The sequence below is a fragment of the Pinus tabuliformis genome, chromosome 7 (genome assembly GCF_031772625.1).
Source record: "Pinus tabuliformis cultivar Carrire ecotype Pingquan chromosome 7, CPIR1, whole genome shotgun sequence".
NCBI lineage: Eukaryota > Viridiplantae > Streptophyta > Pinopsida > Pinales > Pinaceae > Pinus > Pinus tabuliformis.
In genome coordinates, this window is record NC_142293.1 from 165,831,467 (window position 1) to 165,852,327 (window position 20,861).

Here is a 20,861-nt window from a genome sequence, read left to right on the forward strand (position 1 = left end):
TCGGTTCATTCATGCCTCAGAACTTTCATCACAGAACCGAACTATTTCATCCACAGAAAACCTGAATTGAATGCCAAAGTGTGGAGCACAGGTGCCAATATATAGTTGTTTGACCATATGAAGAGACACGACTTTATGGGCTGGCCAACTTGGTCTTGATGCGACAAAATTGACTCTTTTGACTTAAAATATTTAAAAAAAAAAATCATTGATTACAAATAGTTCAAATGGGACTTTGACTCATGACAAATTTGCTTATTGACTCAATAAATCCTAGAAGCATGATAAACATGCCTTGACTAATGAAAATAATAATAATAATAATTTATTTTTCTTCTTTTGCTTTTACATAAAATATATAATGACACAAGTGCACTGATAATTATGAAGACCGAACTTAGTTGCATTTCCAACAATTCTTCATGTGCAAGTGTTGGAGAAGAGAAGAGCAAGGAGGAGGAGAAGGTAAGGAGGCTGAGATAGCAGTTGCTGAAGGAGAGAACACACAGCAGCAAGGAGAAACCACACACAGCCTGTGTTTCTAGGCTGGAAATCAGGCATGCAGACTGAGGTACAGCAGGCCGTCTCTCATAGTGGTTTTCGAGGGGCTGACGGGAGTGACTCAGCATGGTTTTCGAGGGGCTGAAGGCAGAGACTCAGCATGAAAATCGAGGAGCTAAAGTGCTGGTCTGAGGCACGTATTTTTAGGATTGAAAAGGCAGGTCTGACAGTGCTGTTTTCAAGACAGAAAGGGGCAGCCTGTGCCATGAATTTCAAGGCTGATATTCTGAGCCTGTGGGCCAAATTTTGAGGAGAAAAATCTGGGCAGAGGGCATGAAAATCAAGAGCAGAGATTACTGACAGTGGTCTGAATTTCAAAGCAGTCAGAGGTACAGAACACTGGCATGAATTTCCAGTGTGGCCCAAGTTTCTAGGAAGACTGGCCTGATTTTCAGGGGAGAAATAAGTACCCTTGATGGGCATTTAATGCAGCAATAATTCTCTGGCATAAGCAAAATAAAATGCTCCTTTAAACGGGTTTTCCCTTCAGGGTTTTTCCAGGGTCTGTGATTGACCAAAAATCAAGTGTCTTAAATTCTGTGCATGTTGTGAAATTTCTTATCAGCTGAAAGTTAAAGTGAAAAGTAGTGGTAGTTCCTTGTGTTTTAATTAAATTTGATATTGAAGTTTAAACTCAGTGATTAACCATGGGGCTTGGGCATTAAACTTCATGTGTAAAACAAATTGAAACCAGAAGGGGCTACAGACCTAAAATTTCTACAGCCCTCATCCTGGTTGCCAGGACCTTAACAACCCTGATAAATTTATCGGTTACAAGAGCCAACTCCAAGCTCAAGCAAAGTTATATTTGACCATGTTTTTGAACCTCCAGACTAATGAAATGTGTTGGTCACCAACCCTCCAAAATTCCAAGGAGGCAAATCCAGGGGATAAAAAGCCCAAAATTCCAAATAAGCCAATCTTCTCATTCCAAACAACGTGTCTTCCTTTTCACAAAATATCTGAATATTGACTGCATGTTCTTTCATATCATATTCTAGAGGGCTCCATATCATGTGGTATTGGGAGATTTTTAAGTTATATTAGAAGACTGAATTGAGTTTCGATTTTAAAGAACAGGGGAAGAACTAAAGAAAACTCACACTTAAAAGTGAAGATTGCAGCACAAGATAACGCATTTCTTTAACAATTCCAGTATGAAATCAAGTGTTGAATATTATTGCATTGGCTGCTAGCTGCAACCCCTTGACAGAGAGTTGTTTTGACAGTTGAACTTAAATAAGAAAATATAACCACAAATAGGATTGTACAAAAATATTCTATTGAGTGGAACCACACAAAATACCTAGAGTCACCTTTGGAATTGGCTCATTTGCGTGAACAGCTCGAGACTCAGCTTCCTCGAGGACCTGCTGCATCTGCATTAGCCTGGCAGACATCCTTCCATCAGCCCCTGACTTCGAACTCATGCATTGTACCCTGTAATCCATATTTCCTGCTCGTGTTCCCAATTGTAAGAATTTTCCCATCATATTTTGGGTGGTGGAGGAAAAACTATTATGATGAGAAAGGATGGGCCCCATTTTTGAGAAATAGTTTATCCTTGGGAAGAAAACGGTGCATTTTCTGACTGTCAGCTTCAGCATAGCCATTATATAGAGGCTCATAGATGCTAGAAACTTTGAATCAATCAATGCATAGTCGCTTTAGTTACAAAACCTGAAAGAAATAGCATGCAAACCATACATCATTAGAATTAACTCCAATATTTGTAATTAGCATTCAAAGAAAACAAAAGTATTTAACAAGAAGATATTAGCAAAAAGAATAGATAGCTGAAATTTACCATTTAGGATCATGCCGATATCTCTTAGTTGATTTCAACTTAGTCTTCCAATAGTAGCCACGATCTGCAGACTTGCTTGGAAACCTAAACCATTGAGGAATTCAGGAAATAAATACTTGTCAGCAGATAAGTATACATGTGGTCATGCCTTTAAATCTTGCTCACACTAAAGAAAAACAAATCAAGTTTAGTAAATGTAACAAAAATAATGGTAATGTCCTAAATCCAGAGGCTATAAGTATCACACTAAGCCAAGCTCTCCTAGTCCACAGGATTAAGTCTGTGCAGCATTGAGTTGACTATAGTGTAGTCCAAAGAAATTAAGGCCGTCACTATTGTTCCGCACTGTACTAATCCCAGTTCATCTGGAAAGTGTGAGCTCTTATACTATCGGCATATTGTAACAAACAGTGTTCTGAGCATGGAATAACAATACATCAGAGCTAGCTGGATAAAGAGAGAGCTCAAAACTCACAAAATTTGTTAGAAATGTAGAAATATTTAATGTGGCTAGTGGCCTGAGGAGAATCGCCAAACTTCTTTTTGAGGTCTAGGACAACATATGAATTCTTTATTTTTCAAGCATTGACTTGTTTATTCAAGTTTGAAGCCTTGGATTCAAAATGAATACCATGAAAGATATCATATTTTCAATTTAGTGTTTCTTTCGGTGTCATTAATGGGATCACTGTTCAGCCATGAAGGCAGTAATATGTCAGGCTACCCACCAAGTTTCTGTTGAAAAATAGCAATATCATTCAAACTCTTGCTTTAATAAGATGCTGTTATGCTTTGTAAATGTTTGTAATGGAATGTTTCATGTAATGTCAATCAATCCTTTGGAAAGTTTATTGTTATGTAACAGAGACATAGAGAATGCATAAGATAAAAGGTACATACATGGGTAAAGATCGATCATAGGGTAGATTGGTAAGAAAAGATGTCCTTCGTTGGCAGTTTATATTCTTTGTACCTTCCATAATGAGAATTACTTTAATATGATCTCTTTATTTTCCCAAAATATGTTTCCATTATTTGGTTTGAATGCATGTACCTTTCTGTTGGATATTTCTTGCCTCTGATTTTATTACATATTGTGATTTGGTATGAACAAGCAGACTCTCAGATTATAGTTATTTAAATTTTACAACATGGTACCAGTAATAGTTCAGCAACGCATTTCATTTTAATCTTGGGAAAGCTGAAACTTTAAATCTCAAAAGGGATCAGGATGTTTCAGATATGTTTCCCGGCCATTTGGACAACATGAGGCAGAGGACAAAAGGAAAATTGTTGTGAGTCTTTCTTAGTGCTTTATATGTCCAGCTTCAAAATGTTGAAGAATGTAACTAGTGTCAGTCTGCATAATTGCATTAGAGTCATGATGTAATATATTTTTCAAAAGAAAGAAAAAGAAATTTTATTGTAAAAGAAGTTGACTTATTAAAGCATGGGTTTGATGCTTGGGTCAATGGTCAATAGGTCAAAGCACCCATTGAGTTGTCTAGGATTTTTGTATTGTATCAAAGTCAAAGAAAAAGAATTATATATATATATATATGCACTCGACCTATTGAAGATAGAGAACAAGAAGTCATTTTTTATGTTGAAGAGAAGGATTTGATCTACAATTCAAAAGGATGCGAACTTCAGGAAAGGAGACATGTCAAGTAAAGAGTCAAGAACCAAAATTTCTGTCACAAGTGCAACGGAGTCTAAGCTAATTGCATGGGCCGAAGGTACAAGGTGAGTTTCAGAAATTGCAGTGAAGGAGCCAAAAATACAAGAAGACTTGATGTGAAGAAATCTGTGCTAACAGCTGACTTGGTGGAAGGAGGAACTCTATGTTTCAGTCAAAGGTCTAGGTTGTCTCAACTTGATTTGATTCTACTAGTGGAAGAGTTTGACTGGGTTTTCCCCTTCATAGGGGTTTTTCCCTGGCTGTGTGCCTATCTCTGGTGTCCTATTTGTGATCTTCTTGTTTGGCATTTATCTTGATGATGAACAGAACATAATAATGATAATGAAGAATCAATATAATCACAAGAACTTGTCAAAGTTTGAGAAATCATTAATAAAAATTCTAATCAAGTACTGCCCTAGATTTCTCAAGATGGTTTCAGAGCTTGGTTTGATGGCATAAGGGCAGTAAGAGGGTCACATAGGCTTCAGAACAAAGAAGAAAAACTAGATCTCTAAGACCGAGCTCCTAGGAGAAAGGAGAACAAATTCTGGGCACATTCTATTAGCCTTTGCCACAGTGACAAGGCCACAGGCCTGAGCAAGGAAGAGCGAGAGGTTTTGAAGAGCATTAAAGCTCTGTTTCAGAAGTCCGAAAGGCTAAATCAATAGCCTTGTCAAGGCCGAATATCTGAATGAAGAAAACAAGGTTCTGAGACTTGTCTAAAAGCTCTGAAATTTCCACCAAAGGGTCCGAATTCTGCTGCCATCTCAGAGACCTAAAAATTTCAGAACCCTATGCATGTTTGTGGATGACCAAACTCCATTTGTAAGGACTAGGATTAGTCCTATTGACCAGCGAAGTGTTTCTAATTGAAAAAGACTGGAGACCGAATCAATTAAAGGAGTTGTAGGAAGGCTGGGTGTGAAGATACAGTCATATAAAAAGGAAGCCGAGACTCCTTCTATAAACCTGGGCATAAGTATATTTTGGAAGGCCTAAATTGCACCATATTTGGAGTAAAATTGCAATCTTGTACTAATCCTATACAGTGAGACACCTGAAACAAAAGCTAGCAGTCCTGTAGCATATATATATATATATATAATTAAAGTTTGAATAGTCCCATTTGAAGCCGACTTTTGGAAGTAATTGACAAAAAGAAGCCCATTCAAAAGGTATATGATCAGTGGTTGATAAAGATTCAGAATCTTATATCAGTATCTTGAAAGCCCTAGCCAGAGGATGATCTCAAGTCTACAAAGAAAGCAGTCAAGAAAAGAACAGTCTACAAACAATGAGAAGAATCTACTCAGAGTATCTTGCACAAGCCTATGAAAGGAGCTATGAAAACTTCATAAAAATCAAGTATTATCTTTGTTCCTTTTGTCTCAATCTTCTAATATTATGTTTCCAGCTTTGTAAGAAAAGGCAAAAAGCTCTATGGAACATCAATCCTTCAAGGCAAAGGTATGTAATTTTGAGGTATGTATAACATGGTCATTTGTTAAAGTTATTTTAGAATCTAGTTGCATGTATGGCCCTTAGGTCTGAAAGTTTTCAATGTATCTAGGGATTGTGAAACCCTAGATAGTTCATTTAGAAACCCTTGTTCATTCTTAAGAAACCCTATCCTATTCCATAAAAAAACCCTAGCTTTTGGGTTTATAGTTAATCTAGGGTGAAATGGGAAACCCTAGCAAGAGTTGGATTTGAACATAAGGTTTGAATCTAATATCCTGAACTTGTAATTATACTTGTATATTGTTCATGGTACTTGTCAATGATTGTTGCATATACAGAAAGAAATAAGGATGGTATTATTTCACGGTGAGAGGGAGCTCTTTCACAAGGAACTTCCACCTTCTCACAAAAGATATATATTATCTTTGATTTTCTTTTTCTTGAAGTGACTAAATTTGCAGGAATATTCAAAGAAATGAGGCTTGTAACCAGATTCAAAGGAATCTTCAAAGAAAGGCTTATAAGGAGCTTTGCTGCTAAAGAAGCCCTTCAAATAAAATCCTACAAGGTTTGCAAAAGAAAAATCTCAAGGTATGTATAAGTACTTGTAGTAGATCTTTTTCATATTAAAAGGTATGGTCATTTTGAAATTTGTTTTATATCACTAACTTTCTCATGTTTAGGTATTTTTGAACCTTAAAGATTATGTTAGGGTGATTAATCACTAGATTGAATCTACCCTTATCATACTATCTCTTGCCATCTTGTTCATTTTTGGTAAAACCCTAACCCTTAGGGTTCACTGTAAAACCCTAGTCTTTCGATGCTTAGGGTATGTTAACAATAATGATGAAACCTTAAGTCTACTTAGGGTTTGATGATAAAGTCTAGAACATATACTCTCTTGATGATTATGATTTTAGTAATGTTATAAAGAAACCCTAACCTTGTTGTTGATGTCTATAAAACCCTAGCTTCTCAGGGTTTGGTGAATTAGGGTTTATAACAAAATATTTGAAATAATTAATGAAAGATCCTAGGAAATGAAACCCTAGGTGTATGTGCTTCTGTATGTTTGAAACCCTAGCTTGGTCAAAATTGTTGTATAACTAATTTTGGAGTTTGGTGTTTATATCTAGGGTTTTCAATAAAAGATTGATATAAGGAAATAATAATGAAACCCTAGATATGAAATGCTAGTATGCTAACTTGATTATTAATTTTCATGGTTTAATGAAGTCTAGGGTTTGTGACAAAACCCTAGTAGAATTTGACATAAAATTCTAGGGCATAATATTGAAGCCCCAAACGTAGAGTGCTATGATTGGATTACTAATTACTAACTTGATTCTATTGATGATATCTAAGACTTTAAGTCTTAAAGATGGAATGTAGGGTTTGTGACAAAATCCTAGCAAGTTGAAGTCTAGAATATAAAAAATGTAACCCTTGTTTATTATGAACCTAACTAGATTTAGGTATTTGATGCCTAAAGCTTATTATTTTGATGCTTCCATTGTAATGACATGATTTTAATATAGTTGACTTCATGCTTCCGTATATTCGTACTTGGTTGTACTTGTTGAAGACTTGTAGATACATAATCTTCAAGATGTTGAAGATGTTCATAATTGAAGATGAATTGATGATGATGATAGATAAAATAAGTTGCAAGAATGATGTATAAATGACCTTGTTGCCATAAGAAAGAATGATGTTCTTGAAGAAATGAAGCTTTGAAAGGTTGAAGTTTCTCTGATGTTACGAAGCTATTGATCTCCCTAAGTTGAGAGGGAGCTTGGATATAAAGAAAGGGTATATCTCCCCAATTAAGAGGGAGGGCATATTATGACAGTTATAGTGAATACCTTGAAGAAAGAATGAGATCATAGAATGAATGAAAGTACTACTAATGGATGAAGTTGCAAACAAAAGTCTTGATTGAGTTAAAAGGTGTTGAGTTTGTGTTTGGTGTTGTTGAAGAAGTTTAAGAAAAAAGCTTCCGATGAAGATGTTTGGATAATATGATGGTGACCTAAGCAGCATCAAAATGATTGAAAACCCCAAAGGTTTGTGCTTACTTGTATATAGTTGAAAATTTATTACTAATTGGAGTTGTGATTGTGCAGGATTTCTCCTTTAGTAGGTTGAACATTTTTTAAGCATGTTTGGACTGATGGATATATTTGATTTAGTTGATAAGGAGAGATGAAGCATCTTGGGGCGACAAGATGCTTCAGAGGACATCTGGTCGGCCTATGTGTTGATGTCGTAATCCCAAAGTAGGGAGGGTGGAATTGGTCTTGGAGCTCTGACCTTGGATACGCACCTAGATCCTTGGGTTGGTGTTAGAGTGAAAGCCTAATGGTACCTATAGTGGTTGAAGCTTGGAACACACCTCAGTCCCAACCGAAATAGATACCTTGGTCAAGTATCTAATCTGTAGCACTGCGTGTGTTGTGACTCTTCATAGAGCATATCATTTTGAGATCTTCCATGTACCTTTGTATATATGTAATTATGAATACCTCCCTAGTTAAGAGGGAGTGTTGAAGAAAGTAACTAGTGTTGGTCTTCATAATTGTAATGTATTTGTCAAAAGAAAGAAAAAGAAATTTTATTGTAAAAGAAATTGACTTATTAAAACATAGGTTTCATGCTTGGTCAATGGTCAATAGGTCTAAGCACCCATTGAGTGCTCTAAGATTTTTGTATTGTATCAAAGTCAAACAAAAAGAATTATTTTGTGTCAAAGAGACTTCTCCACCAAGTCGGCTCCCTCTCCTATATGTCGGCCTGCCTCTCCTACAAGTCGGCCTCAAAAGAGCCACCATCTATTATATAAATATAAATGCACTCGACCTATTGAAGATAGAGAACACGTCATTTTTTATGATGAATAAAAGGATTCGATCTGCAAATCAAAAGGATGTGAAGATTAGGAAAGGAGACATGTCAAGTAAAGAGTCAAGAACCAAAAATTTTGTCACACGTGCAAAGAAGTCTAAGCTAATTGCAAGGGTTGAAGGTACAAGGTCAGTTTCAGAAATTGCAATGAAAGAGCCTTAAATACAAGAAGACTTGATGTGAAGAAATCTGTGCTCACAGCTAACATGGTGGAAGGAGGAACTCTATGTTTCATTCAAAGGTCTAGGTTGTCTCAACTTGATTTGATTCTACCAGTGGAAGAGTTTGACTGGGTTTTCCCCTTCATAGGGGTTTTACTCTGGGTGTGTGCCTATCTTTGGTGCTAAGTTACCAGAAACGTCTAGAAAATTTGCCTGAAACATCATTCTCCATTTCTGAAACAAAAACGGGTACGATCTGTGCACGATTTGTTGAAATATGTGACTAGGTTCGGTCCATAATGACGTGTAATCATGATTTTATGTAATTGATGTAAAGAAGAAAAATAAAATTATTTTATGCTTGAGACATTGGTTTCATGCTCAAAGAAATTTATTTTATAGGTGAAGCTCCCATTTTGAGCTATTAGGTTTGGTCACCAAGTCATAAAGTCTATTGAGTCAATGTCATGTATTGTAGACCCATTTGGACATGTTACATATGTATTTGAGTCATTGTAAAAAGTCTAAAGATCCTCCAAGACCAAGTAAAAGCACCTCCAACAAGTCTGCCTTCAATAAAGCAATCAACCATCACTAAAGATCAAGTCAGCCTCAAGTCATGGCCAAGAAGCCTATATAAGGAGGCACTCAGCCTCTCTCAAAGACCCACACTCACTTGTCACTCGAGCACAAGTAAGAAGAAAGGATGTGAGATAAAGGCGGACGAAAGAAGACAAGAAGATCAAAGTTTTGGGATCAGTTTTGGGTTGCTTCTCTCCACATGGGCGAAGAGATCTAGGGTCTCCATCTGTTGCAGGAAGGTCAAGTTGCAGTCACATCAAAGTGAAAAAAAATGGTGTCAACAAGGTCTAGTTTGAAGGACGAACTCACCAGGAAAGAGAAGGAGCCATAGTGAAGGCAAAGGAAGCTAGATCTCTCCATTTTCTTCTCTCATGTGATCTACGGTTTCTAAAGTTAGGGCCGAAAAGTTGCAGAAATTGCAGGTAAGCTGAAGTTGCAGTAGTTGCAATAAGGAAGGATGAAGTTGCAGTAAAAAGCGTTGATGAACTTGAAGTCAAGGAAGAAATTGATTTGGATCTTGGAGGAAGGCCCCCAAGATCTAAAATTTTAAATGGATCTTGGGGGGGACGCCCCCAAGATCTGAAAAATTGAAATGCCAACAAAGAAAAAAAAAAATGAGAGAATACACAGTAAATAAAACCACAAAGATCATTTTTTTATTAAAATAGAGAATAATTGTAAAAGCTACATTGTGATGGACAATCTATCATTTTACAAAATGTGACTTGTTGCTTATAGTATTTTTTTAGTTACAATACCACGGTAAATTCCATAGGTGGGTGAATGAATACCATGGGTAGATGTCACTTACAGTACCATGGGTGAATGCCACTTACAATACCATGGGTAGATTCCATGGGTGGATGAATACCATGGGTAGATACCACTTACAATACCATGGGTAGATTCCCTGGGTGGATGAATACCATGGGTGGATGCCACTTTCCATTCGGATCATTCCTCCCTCCTTAAGAAGCAATGGTCCCCACTGCATGAAGTTCCCTCCTAAGAAGCCTATGTTGAATATGAAGAGCCCCTAAAGAAAAGGGTTTGTGTGGTTAACCCATAACCGTGATGAATGAAGAACCGAGGATAGAGATACCCTATAATGCTTGTGACCAACTGTGATACTGACAGCGTGCGGCCCAGCAAATGGGCTTCGATAAAGTGTGGGTTTGTGGATGACCCATAACCATGACAAACGAAGATCTGAGGATATAGATACCCCCTAATGCTTGTGACCAATTGTGAAACTAACAGTGTGCGCTCAGCAAATGGACTTCGATGACAAGGATTTTGTGTTGTTGACCGATAACTATGATGTTGACCGTTAATGAAGTGTCAAGTACCTACATAGCTTGGGGTGGAGGGCACATCTCCAAATAACCCAAGTCAGATGTTGCTATGCTGAAACTGATGAATGTGAAGCAGGTGCCTACTAAAGTTGGGTGGGAGGGCACGTCTCCAAAGGGAACCCACTCTTAATGCTGCTCTAGATATAAAAACTAATTTAAAATGGGCATAGCTCGGTCAATATAACTTAGAGTCTTTAATATAACTTGTTTTGGAAACAGAATGACCATTCTACATCTTCTCATGTAATTGAAATCCCTATCTGGACACTCTAGAAACTCGGATTCGCGCTACCACTGTCTCGTTGTCATAAAAGTTCTGAAAAAATAGTTGATTTTAAATCAACGATATCTCCCTCATCCGAACTCCGATTCAACCAATTTTTTTTTAAATTTGGTGATTTTTCAAGAGAAGATCAGATCTGCAATCATTTTTCTGAAATTTTGCATAAAAACTGCAAAAAATTATAGGAGAGTCGTCGTCCATGAATTGTCGTCAAAAAAATTTCTGCAACACAACTGATTTTAAATCAGCAATATGTCCTTCATTCAGACTCCGATTCAGTCGATTTTTTTTTTTGAATTTGTGTATTTTTTCGCAAGGAATCCAGTTATGATATTTGTTTTTATAAATTTTGCACCAAAAGTTTCAGATCTGATCTGCAAACTCGTTGCCCAAAAAATTCCTGTAAAAAATTGAAAAAAAAAATGTTTCCCACTTTGCCCAAGAAACTGCTTTGTGGAGGTTGTAGCATAGGCATGAAGTTTGTTGAAGATTGCTACAAAAATTTGAAACTGAAATATGCATCAAACCCTCATTCCCATGGAGCCGTAACCTGAATCTGATACCATTGATCCAGATCTTAGGGGGAAGCCCCCAAGATCTAAAAATTTGAAATGGATCATGGGGGGGGAGGCCCCTGTTGAAAAATCTAGAGCATGGATAGTTAAAAGATTTCTCTACTTGATAATTGCTTGTAATATACTTTTACTTCTTAGCTTATAGTCTTTCCTTCGTTATGTTATTAAAATGTTCTTTTCATCAAGACAATTACCATTATGCATAATAAAAGACAAGTGAAACAGTATGTAGGCTAGTCAGCAAAGGCCAAAACCTCTCACCTCTTGAGAGGAAAACCCGATCAAAAATTCTTCTTCTAGATCTTCAATTAACAAGTACCAAGACCATGACACAGACCCTTGACTCTAGTATCCTCCCAAGAACCTTGTCACTAACCTTGATGCTTTGCCTCTTCCTTCTCTCGACTTCCTTCTTGATCTCGAACTGCTCTTCTCGTCTCCTTCTAGAGAAACTCGGTCCCTATTCTTGACACTACTCTTTTTCAGCTTCCTCTAGGGAATCTCGGTCTCTAGGCTTTCACTGATCTTCTCTAGAGAAACTCGGTCTCTAGATCTCTATCTCGGTCACCTAGAAGAATCCTTCTTTTGCTACCCAAAAGAAACCTCTCCTTCGCTTGCCCAGAAGAAACCTTCTTCTTCGCTGCCCCAGAAGAAACTTCCTTCCTTGCCCCAGAAGAAACCCTTCCTTCATACTGCCCAGAAGAATCTCTTTCTTCGTTGATCCAGAAGAATCTCTCTGCGCTATGCCCAAATGAAACCTTCTTGTCCTTCCTTCGCACTTCTCTTTGCAACCCCTTCTTCGCACTCCTTCACCCTTTCTTCACACTTCTTGACCGAAAGCTTATCAAGTCGCATACCTTCAAGTGAGGCCGAGTTAAGCTATATATACACTTCCCCTCATGTCCTTTAGGCCGACACAATTACTTGTAGTTAGGCCGACTTCATCTAGCATGTTCTTCCATCATTGTAGGCCGACTTGAAAAGGATAAGTGACAAGGTTTTGGAGGATACTTTACATAGACAAGATTGACCTTTTACAAAGTGTAACATGACTTCATTACATGACAATGACTCTAACATTTTATGACTAAATGACAAATAAATCCTAAAGACTCTCAATGAGAGTCTTGACTCAAAAATAAAATCTCTTGCTCATGAAGCAAGTCAATACAATAATTTTATTTTTCTTCTTTACATCTCATTACATAAAATCAATTACATGTCATGATGAAGACCAAACCTAGTTACACTTTTCAACACTCCTCCTTAACTAGGGAGGTATTCATAATGGTACTTGGACTTTCTCAATCTGAAGAGTTTCTCATAAGAAGAATTCGGATTGGTAACTCATTTGTATAGCATTGTTACATAGCAAAGCCTTGACTTACAGCTCCTTATCTCCACAAGATTTGAGCTCAATGCTAGCGAGACTAATGATTTATAGACACCCTCATCATTGTCTCTCTCGAAACATACCCCACCCGGGTTCTCTCAGGGTATGTTCCATGAGGACTATTCTTATCTTAGACTCCCCAGCCCTCAAAGAATATCGGTCCTCCACGACTACTCTTCCATCGGATGCCCTATCTCATCCTCAAAGAGTCTCAGATGCTAAATGATTACCCAATCCTCCATTCTGTCTTCCCAGGTGAAGACCAGAATGTCATCTCTATCTCTCCCTCTCAAATAGGGAGGTCCTATTCCAATAAGGAATGTACTCATTCCTACAAAAGGAATGTACCTAAGCTCCACCTTGGCTTAGGAATTTCCAAGTTTCTTCCAAGTAAGAAACTTCTTTTTCCGGCTCCCTCTTAACTAGGGACCTAAAAAGCTCCTCAAGTGGAACAAATAACTACCAAAAGAACTCCTCTTTTCTTCGATGTCATAAATTTCTCTTGCCATGGACTCTTCATCTTACAGGGACTTCTTCATAGGGCACAAGGCATCCATCACTTTCATCCATGAGTTAGTCATGTCCTTATCTCATCAGAAAGTGATCCATCAGATTTTTCCATCTGGCCTTTGCCTTATGTCATTCTGCCTTCATGTCATATTTTCTGAAAGGATCTCACATCCTTCAATATGGTCCTCTTGGAAGATATCCACGGATCTTCCCTTTGGCTGTCCTACATAAGCCCATGCAAATATTAGTTCAAAAATAAGAGATGAACACTTAAATCAAAATTACCTTTGTGATGGTCTTTCATCATGATATCTTCCTGTAGGTATCAGCACGCTGCATACATGTTGACACATTTCCCAAAGGATCTCACATCCTTCAATATGGTCCTCTTGGAAGATATCCACGGATCTTCCCTTTGGCAGTCCTACATAAGCCCGTGCAAATATTAGTTCAAAAATAAGAGATGAACACTTAAATCAAAATTACCTTTGTGATGGTCTTTCATCATGATATCTTCCTGTAGGTATCAGCATGCTGCATACATGTTGACACATTTCCCAAAGATATTCATTGTCAAGGGTCTCCATCTTTTTCCAACTCCTTTTAGAATCTTCATATCTTTCTAGGAGATATTCTAGTCAACTCTTCTTGGTCTCAGATGTTAAATTTCTCTTGCCATGGACTCTTCATCTTACAGGGACTTCTTCATAGGGCACAAGGCATCCATCACTTTCATCCATGAGTTAGTCATGTCCTTATCTCATCAGAAAGTGATCCATCAGATTTTTCCATCTAGCCTTTGCTTTATGTCATTCTGCCTTCATGTCATATTTTCTGAAAGGATCTCACATCCTTCAATATGGTCCTCTTGGAAGATATCCACGGATCTTCCCTTTGGCAGTCCTACATAAGCCCATGCAAATATTAGTTCAAAAATAAGAGATGAACACTTAAATCAAAATTACCTTTGTGATGGTCTTTCATCATGATATCTTCCGGTAGGTATCAGCATGCTGCATACATGTTGACACATTTCCCAAAGGATCTCACATCCTTCAATATGGTCCTCTTGGAAGATATCCACGGATCTTCCCTTTGGCAGTCCTACATAAGCCCGTGCAAATATTAGTTCAAAAATAAGAGATGAACACTTAAATCAAAATTACCTTTGTGATGGTCTTTCATCATGATATCTTCCTGTAGGTATCAGCATGCTGCATACATGTTGACACATTTCCCAAAGATATTCATTGTCAAGGGTCTCCATCTTTTTCCAACTCCTTTCAGAATCTTCATATCTTTCTAGGATATATTCTAGTCAACTCTTCTTGGTCTCAGATGTTGAATGCCTTTACCATGGTTTCATATCTCACAATCTCTTCCTTCCTTTCTTCACATGTTTCTTTCCCAAGAGCTTCCAATCAGAGTTCTTCAATTGTAGTCAACCACCTCATACTTCATATGAGGACATATTATGTTGATTTCATCTAGTGTGACTCATGCCTTCCGACATTCTTTCATAGGAGGAGATTCCTTTCCTTTGATCATGCCTCTCAAAACAAAAGTAGTGATCCATGTTACCTGCAACCATATGACATGACATTATAATATTAAATACAAGCGTACATACCTCATTTACCTTTATGACGTCTAGGCTTCTTTCAGCAGCTTCCTTGATTGAAGAGATCTTCAACCCCTTGATATGTTTCATCTCTCATGTCATCATACCATCATCCCATGAACTCCACAAGTTGGAGTTCCGGATCAAACACTTGCTTCCTCTCTAGATCGGTGAATCCTCCAATAAGGATTCCATCTCACGTATCCTTATTCGGCAGATGTTTCCCTTTTACACTGATGTATGATGAGACTTGTCCTAGATGACTTCTTCCTTTGATCTTTCAATGAGGTCACCAAGAGCTATATCCTTCAAAGTTGACTATCAGACATCCTTCATGTTTCATATGGTGATGTCACGAGCAATTGTTTCTAATACTTCCATGGTGCCAAGATGCATCTTATTATTTATTATAGCCATATCCTATAACATAAGATTTAGAAGCTATGTCAAGGCCCTTGTGAGGGAGACTATCTTAGACATAGTAGAGATCTCTTACTTCCTCTTTTCTTGGACTTCTCCTTTTCAGCTTCCTCCACTTCTTCGGTGATATGGGCTTCTTCTCTTCTTTTGATATTGTCCCTTTAAGACAATCTTTTCTATAATGTCCATAGTATTTTTATCCATAGCATTGAATCTCAGCTATGCTCTTCTTTCTTTTCTTGAGGAACAAATTTTCCAAACTTCCCTTTCCTTCCTGCAAATGTTTGAGTATTTTAACCTTCAACACTTTTGCCCTCAACTTGTCTTCTTCTATCTTAACTTCCCTTTCCTTCCTACAAATGTTTGAGTCTTTTAACCTTCAACACTTTTGCCCTCAACTTGTCTTCTTCTATCTTGCATAGAAACCACAAGTTGTCGAATGAGGTAACTTTCTTATCCCCATGGACATTTGTTACCTTGTTCATCAGTTAGTGCATTTAGAACAATGATGATTATCTTCTTATCATCTCTCCCAAATCTCGCAGTTGAGATCTTATGAAGATATCCCTTCATTCTTTGATACCTTCAATTTTGTGTAGATTAGATCTAAGTCATGTGACCTTCTTTATCGCATCTTCAGAGAATATTCTTACGAGCTTATCATATACATCTCTTTGATGTCTCCAATATTGCTATATGAGGGGACCTTTCATAAGAATCCCTTTCCATGAATTCAGAGGAGACCTTTTTCATTGATGTGTTCAATGACTTCACTTTCTTCGAGGACTATGTCTATCCTCCTTTTTCATGCAAGGAATTTCGATGACCCAACCAACTTATAGATCTCCTTGCAAACACGAAGTCATTTTACCAAATTTAATTAAAGAATGAAAGATACTTACTTGACAAGTGAAGATGAAATCTTCTACTTGATCACTTTGATGATGGTTGAAGAAGATGTATTAGTGTTCCCTCTTGGATGATCTTCTTCCAAATGAAAAAGCGTTTCTTCAATAAAGAAGATTGCTCCTTTTATGATGACAATGCCTTTTGATCTGGCTCCTTTTGATGAGGATGATTTGTTGCTTCCTCAGATGATCTTCTTCAAGGACAAGGAGAGGATCCTTGCTTGCTTTATAACCTTGAAGATGATGACGATGCCTTCTCGCCTTCAAGATACTTCGACTTCTCTTGTAGTGTGGATCAGAAAGGGTTTCGAATTTCTCCAAGATGATGTGATCTTCATTTTTGAAGTCCTTCGAGCTACCTTGCCTTGTAGATAACTTGATGATGACTAGAGGATCCAAAAACTTTTGTTGTTGTAGACTGCTTCTTCGATCTAGGGTTTTATTCTTCAATGTAGATCTTGATCTTTTGCTTTCATAGCCTTTGACTTGCTTAGATGCCTTTCTTGAAACTCGATCCTTGAGTGTCTCTTTGATTAGACGCCCTTCCTTTGACTTTAGCGACTTGGCTCTGATACCATGTTGAGAAATCTAGGGCATGGATAGTTAAAATATTTCTCTGCTTGATAATTGCTTGTTTACTTCTTAGCTTATAGTCTTTTCTTCGCTATGTTATTATTGTGTTCTTTTCATCAAGACAATTACCAATATGCATAATAAAAGACAAGTGACACAGTATGTAAGCTAGTCAGCCAGGGCCAAAATCTCTCACCTCTTGATAGCAAAACCCGATCAAAAATTCTTCTTCTAGATCTCCACTTGATGAGTACCAAGACCATGACACAGACCCTTGACTCTAGTACCCTCCCAAGAACCTTGTCACTAACTTTGATGCTCTGCCTCTTCCTTCTTGATCTCGAACTTCTCTTCTTGGCTCCTTCTAGAGAAACTCGGTCTCTATTCTTCACACTGCTCTTTCTCGACTTCCTCTAGAGAATCTCGGTCTCTAGGCTTTCACTTATCTTCTCTAGAGAAACTCGGTCTCTAGATCTCTATCTCGGTCACCCAGAAGAATCCTTCTTTTGCTGCCCAAAAGAAACCTCTCCTTCGCTTGCCCAGAAAAAACCTTCTTCTTCGTTGCCCGGAAGAAACTTCCTTCATTGCCCCAAAAGAAACTTCCTTTGTTGCCCCAGAAGAAACCCTTCCTTCATACTACCCAAAAGAATCTCTTTCTTCACTGATCTAGAAGAATCTCTCTTTGCTATGCCCAGAAGAAACCTTCTTGTCCTTCCTTCGCACTTCTCTTTGCAGCCCCTTCTTCGCACTCCTTCTTCACCCTTTCTTCGCACTTCTTCTTGACCGAAAGCTTGTCGAGTTGCTTATCTTCAAGTGACTCTGAGTTAGGCTAATATATACACTTCCCCTCATGTCCTTTAGGCCAACATGATTACTTGTAGTTAGGCCGACTTCATCTAGCATTTTCTTCCATCGTTGTAGGCCGACTTGAAGAGGATAAGTGACAAGGTTTTGGAGGATACTTTACATAGACAACATTGACCTTTTACAAAGTGTAACATGACTTCATTACATGACAATGACACTAACATTTTATGACTAGATGAGACTCTCAATGGGAGTCTTGACTCAAACATAAAATCTCTTGCTCATGAAACCCATGAAGCAAGTCAATACAATAATTTCATTTTTCTTTTTTACATCTCATTACATAAAATCATAATTACATGTCATTATGAAGACCGAACCTAGTTACACTTTTCAACGCCCCCAAAAATCTGAAAATTTGAAATGCCGGAAAAAAGGAGAGAACACACAGTAAATAAAACCAAAAAGAAATTTTTTTAATTAAAATAAAGAATAATTGTAAAAGTTACATTGTGGTGGTCAATCTGTCCTTATACAAAATGTGACTTGTTACTTACAGTTTTTTTTAATTACAATACCATGGGTAAATTCCATGGGTGGGTAAATACCATAGGTGAATGAATACCATGGGTAGATGCCACTTACAATACCATGGGTGGATGCCACTTACAGAACCATGGGTAGATTCCATGGGTGGATGAATACCAAGGGTGGATAAATACCATGGCTGAATGAATACCATGGCTAGATGTGATCCAGGTGGATACTGGTGGCCACTCGCCTATTCCACTTGGACCCCCACCATTGTTTCGTTCAGTTTTTCAGTTTCCTTAATTGTAGCACAGTTTACTATTTTTGGCAGTTTTTCAGGTCCTGTACTTCAGGAGCAGTTTTGAGGCCCTAAACAACGTTTTTCGGGAAAACCACAGGTCGCGAACACGAGTTATCAACTCCATGTTCACTATCAGCAATTGTAGCCCTCGGATGGATCTTTCTAACGAGGTATCGTGTGTGACAAACAAAGATCGTAAGCCAAAGTTACGACCCCAGGAAGTTGATGTACCAACTTACCCCAACAGGGCCCATAGTTTGGTGTTTCATCTCCTAAGGTTAGGTTTTTGGATGTTTAGCGTTTTCCATTGTTTCTCAATAATAAATAGCCCTTCAAGCCTCATTGTAACACAGTTCAGAGGCATGTAGTTGCCACATCTCTTCTCAGAGATAAGCTACCATCACCCGAGCTAGTTTATTTCCATTTTGTATATAAGCATATTTCAGTTCTTTGATATTAATAAAATGAAGGTTTATTTCTGCTGCATCTTTGTGTGTAGTAATTTGTTGCGTTCCTGTTTAAATTTGGATCAGTAGTATTAGAGCAGTCTGCTCTTACTCAATCTTTCTTTGCATGTCCCCAACTAGGTCGGGATATAAGAAGTTAGGGCTCGATCTGGTTGAACCTTTGCAAGATCATGAAGGATTTGGGCAAAGTCATCCATCATCGCGTTCCTTTGTTTCTCAAGGGCCTCCTCGAGCATCAATCCCTTCACAAATGAGGTATTATGTGACATTCCTCCTCTTGATGTTTGTGATGTATTATTAAGCCAACCATACTTGTGGAAGCAACATGTTGTGTATGAGTCAAGGCCTAGAGCTGTTATTGTTACCTTGGGAAATAAGTGGTACAGGATCCCAGAGGTAGCACTGCCTACCGCCATCTCTTTGGTTACTGCAAAACAAAGCAGTAAGCTCATTTCCAAAACCGGGAAATTTATTTTCCTGATGATGCGCCCTCAGGGAAAGAAGAAGACGGTGGTCACGACCTCCAGACAAGGCCCCTGCGCACGAAAACAACAAATGGACAAGGTCGTGGAGGAGTACAAGGACCTCTTCACCTCCCCCGCAGGGGTGCCTCTGAACTGTTAGGTCAAGCACTTCATCGATCTGAACCCCAAGTGCGTTGTTGCCCAAAGGACCAATCTATCAACGCTCTGTTCTGAAGAACAATGAAATCAAGAGGCAGATTCAGGAGTTGTTGCAGAAAGGTCACATTCGGCCGAGTTCATCGCCCTGTGGAAGACCAGTCGTGTTGGTATAGAAGAAGGATGGGACTTGGAGACTCTGTATTGACTATCAGGCGCTGAACAAGATCATTGTCCGGAATAGGTACCCGATCCCACGGATTGATGACCTTCTAGACCAACTCAAGGGGGCAAAATATTTCAACAAGATCGACTTGAAGTTCGAATATCACCAGGTACCAATCGAACCCTCCAATGTGTGGAAGACTGCCTTCAAAGCCAAGGAGGGCCTTTTCGAATGGCTGGTTATGTCTTTCGGGTTGACGAATGCTCCTGTAACCTTCATGAGGCTGATGGATGACATCTAACGGCCATTCACCAACTCATTTGTAATGGTATACTTGGATGACATCCTGATCTTCAGCCAGAGTTGGGAAGAGCACCTCCACTACATCCGATAGGTTCTCCAAACACTACGGCAACACAAGTTGTGTGCCAATTTGGAGAAATGCACTTTTGGCATGACCCAGGTTCAATATCTGGGATACGTTATTGATGAACAAGGGGTGCATGTGGATCCAGCCAAGATCCAAGTCATTCAGGATCGGCTAGCATCAACCACTCTGACAAAGCTCTGCAGCTTTCTGCGTCTTGCCAATTTCTACCACAGGTTCGTGTTGGGGTTCTCTCATATCACTTGGCCCTTGAGTCAAGTCACTAAGGGAGGAGCGAAAGCAAAATTCTTTTGGTTTGTATCTCAATAGAAGACGTCCGCAGAGTTGAAACATCACCTCTGCTCTGCACCAGTGCTCACATTACCGGACTTGCAACAACCATTTGAGATCGAGACAGATGCCTCTGACTATGTTATTGGGGCAATCCTTACTCAACAGCGGCATCCAGTGGCATATCACAGTGAGACACTGTTAATTTTAGGTATGTTCTATGCTAATAGCAAATTTACTTCAATTTTCCATACTAGCTCAATATCAATTCCAGATTAGCAATCACATTTAGCATGATAGTAAAATGCAGATAGAACATAAACATAAAGTGCAGAAGACAAGCGGACACAAGATGTGGCGCCAGCCAAGGACAAACCCCAATGTGGGGAAACCCTTGATCAATTCTTCTTATATGTTCTTCAATAGTTCAACAGAGAGAGAGAGAGTATGTATACATCAGAAGTCAACATTTTGACTTGTCATAATAAGAGCGGAGATCTTCTCTAAGAA

The 20,861-nt window shown here is 38.4% G+C and overlaps 1 protein-coding gene across 7 annotated transcripts in view; it reads right to left on the reverse strand.

The window, feature by feature from the left end:
- Positions 1-20,861, reverse strand: part of LOC149246351 (uncharacterized) — a 240,733-nt gene that overhangs the window by 208,827 nt on the left and 11,045 nt on the right. For 4 of the 7 annotated variants that reach the window (XM_089457880.1, XM_089457875.1, XM_089457876.1 and 1 more), the window contains exons 2-3: positions 2,369-2,452; positions 1,868-2,241 (exon numbers count right to left, since the gene is read on the reverse strand). In XM_089457880.1, the coding sequence (XP_089314006.1) occupies positions 1,868-2,189 (322 nt within the window). In that variant the 5' untranslated portion in view covers positions 2,190-2,241; positions 2,369-2,452. The remainder of the gene's footprint in view (positions 1-1,867; positions 2,242-2,368; positions 2,453-20,861) is intronic. The other 3 variants (XM_089457877.1, XM_089457878.1, XM_089457879.1) reach the window with 2 other exon arrangements.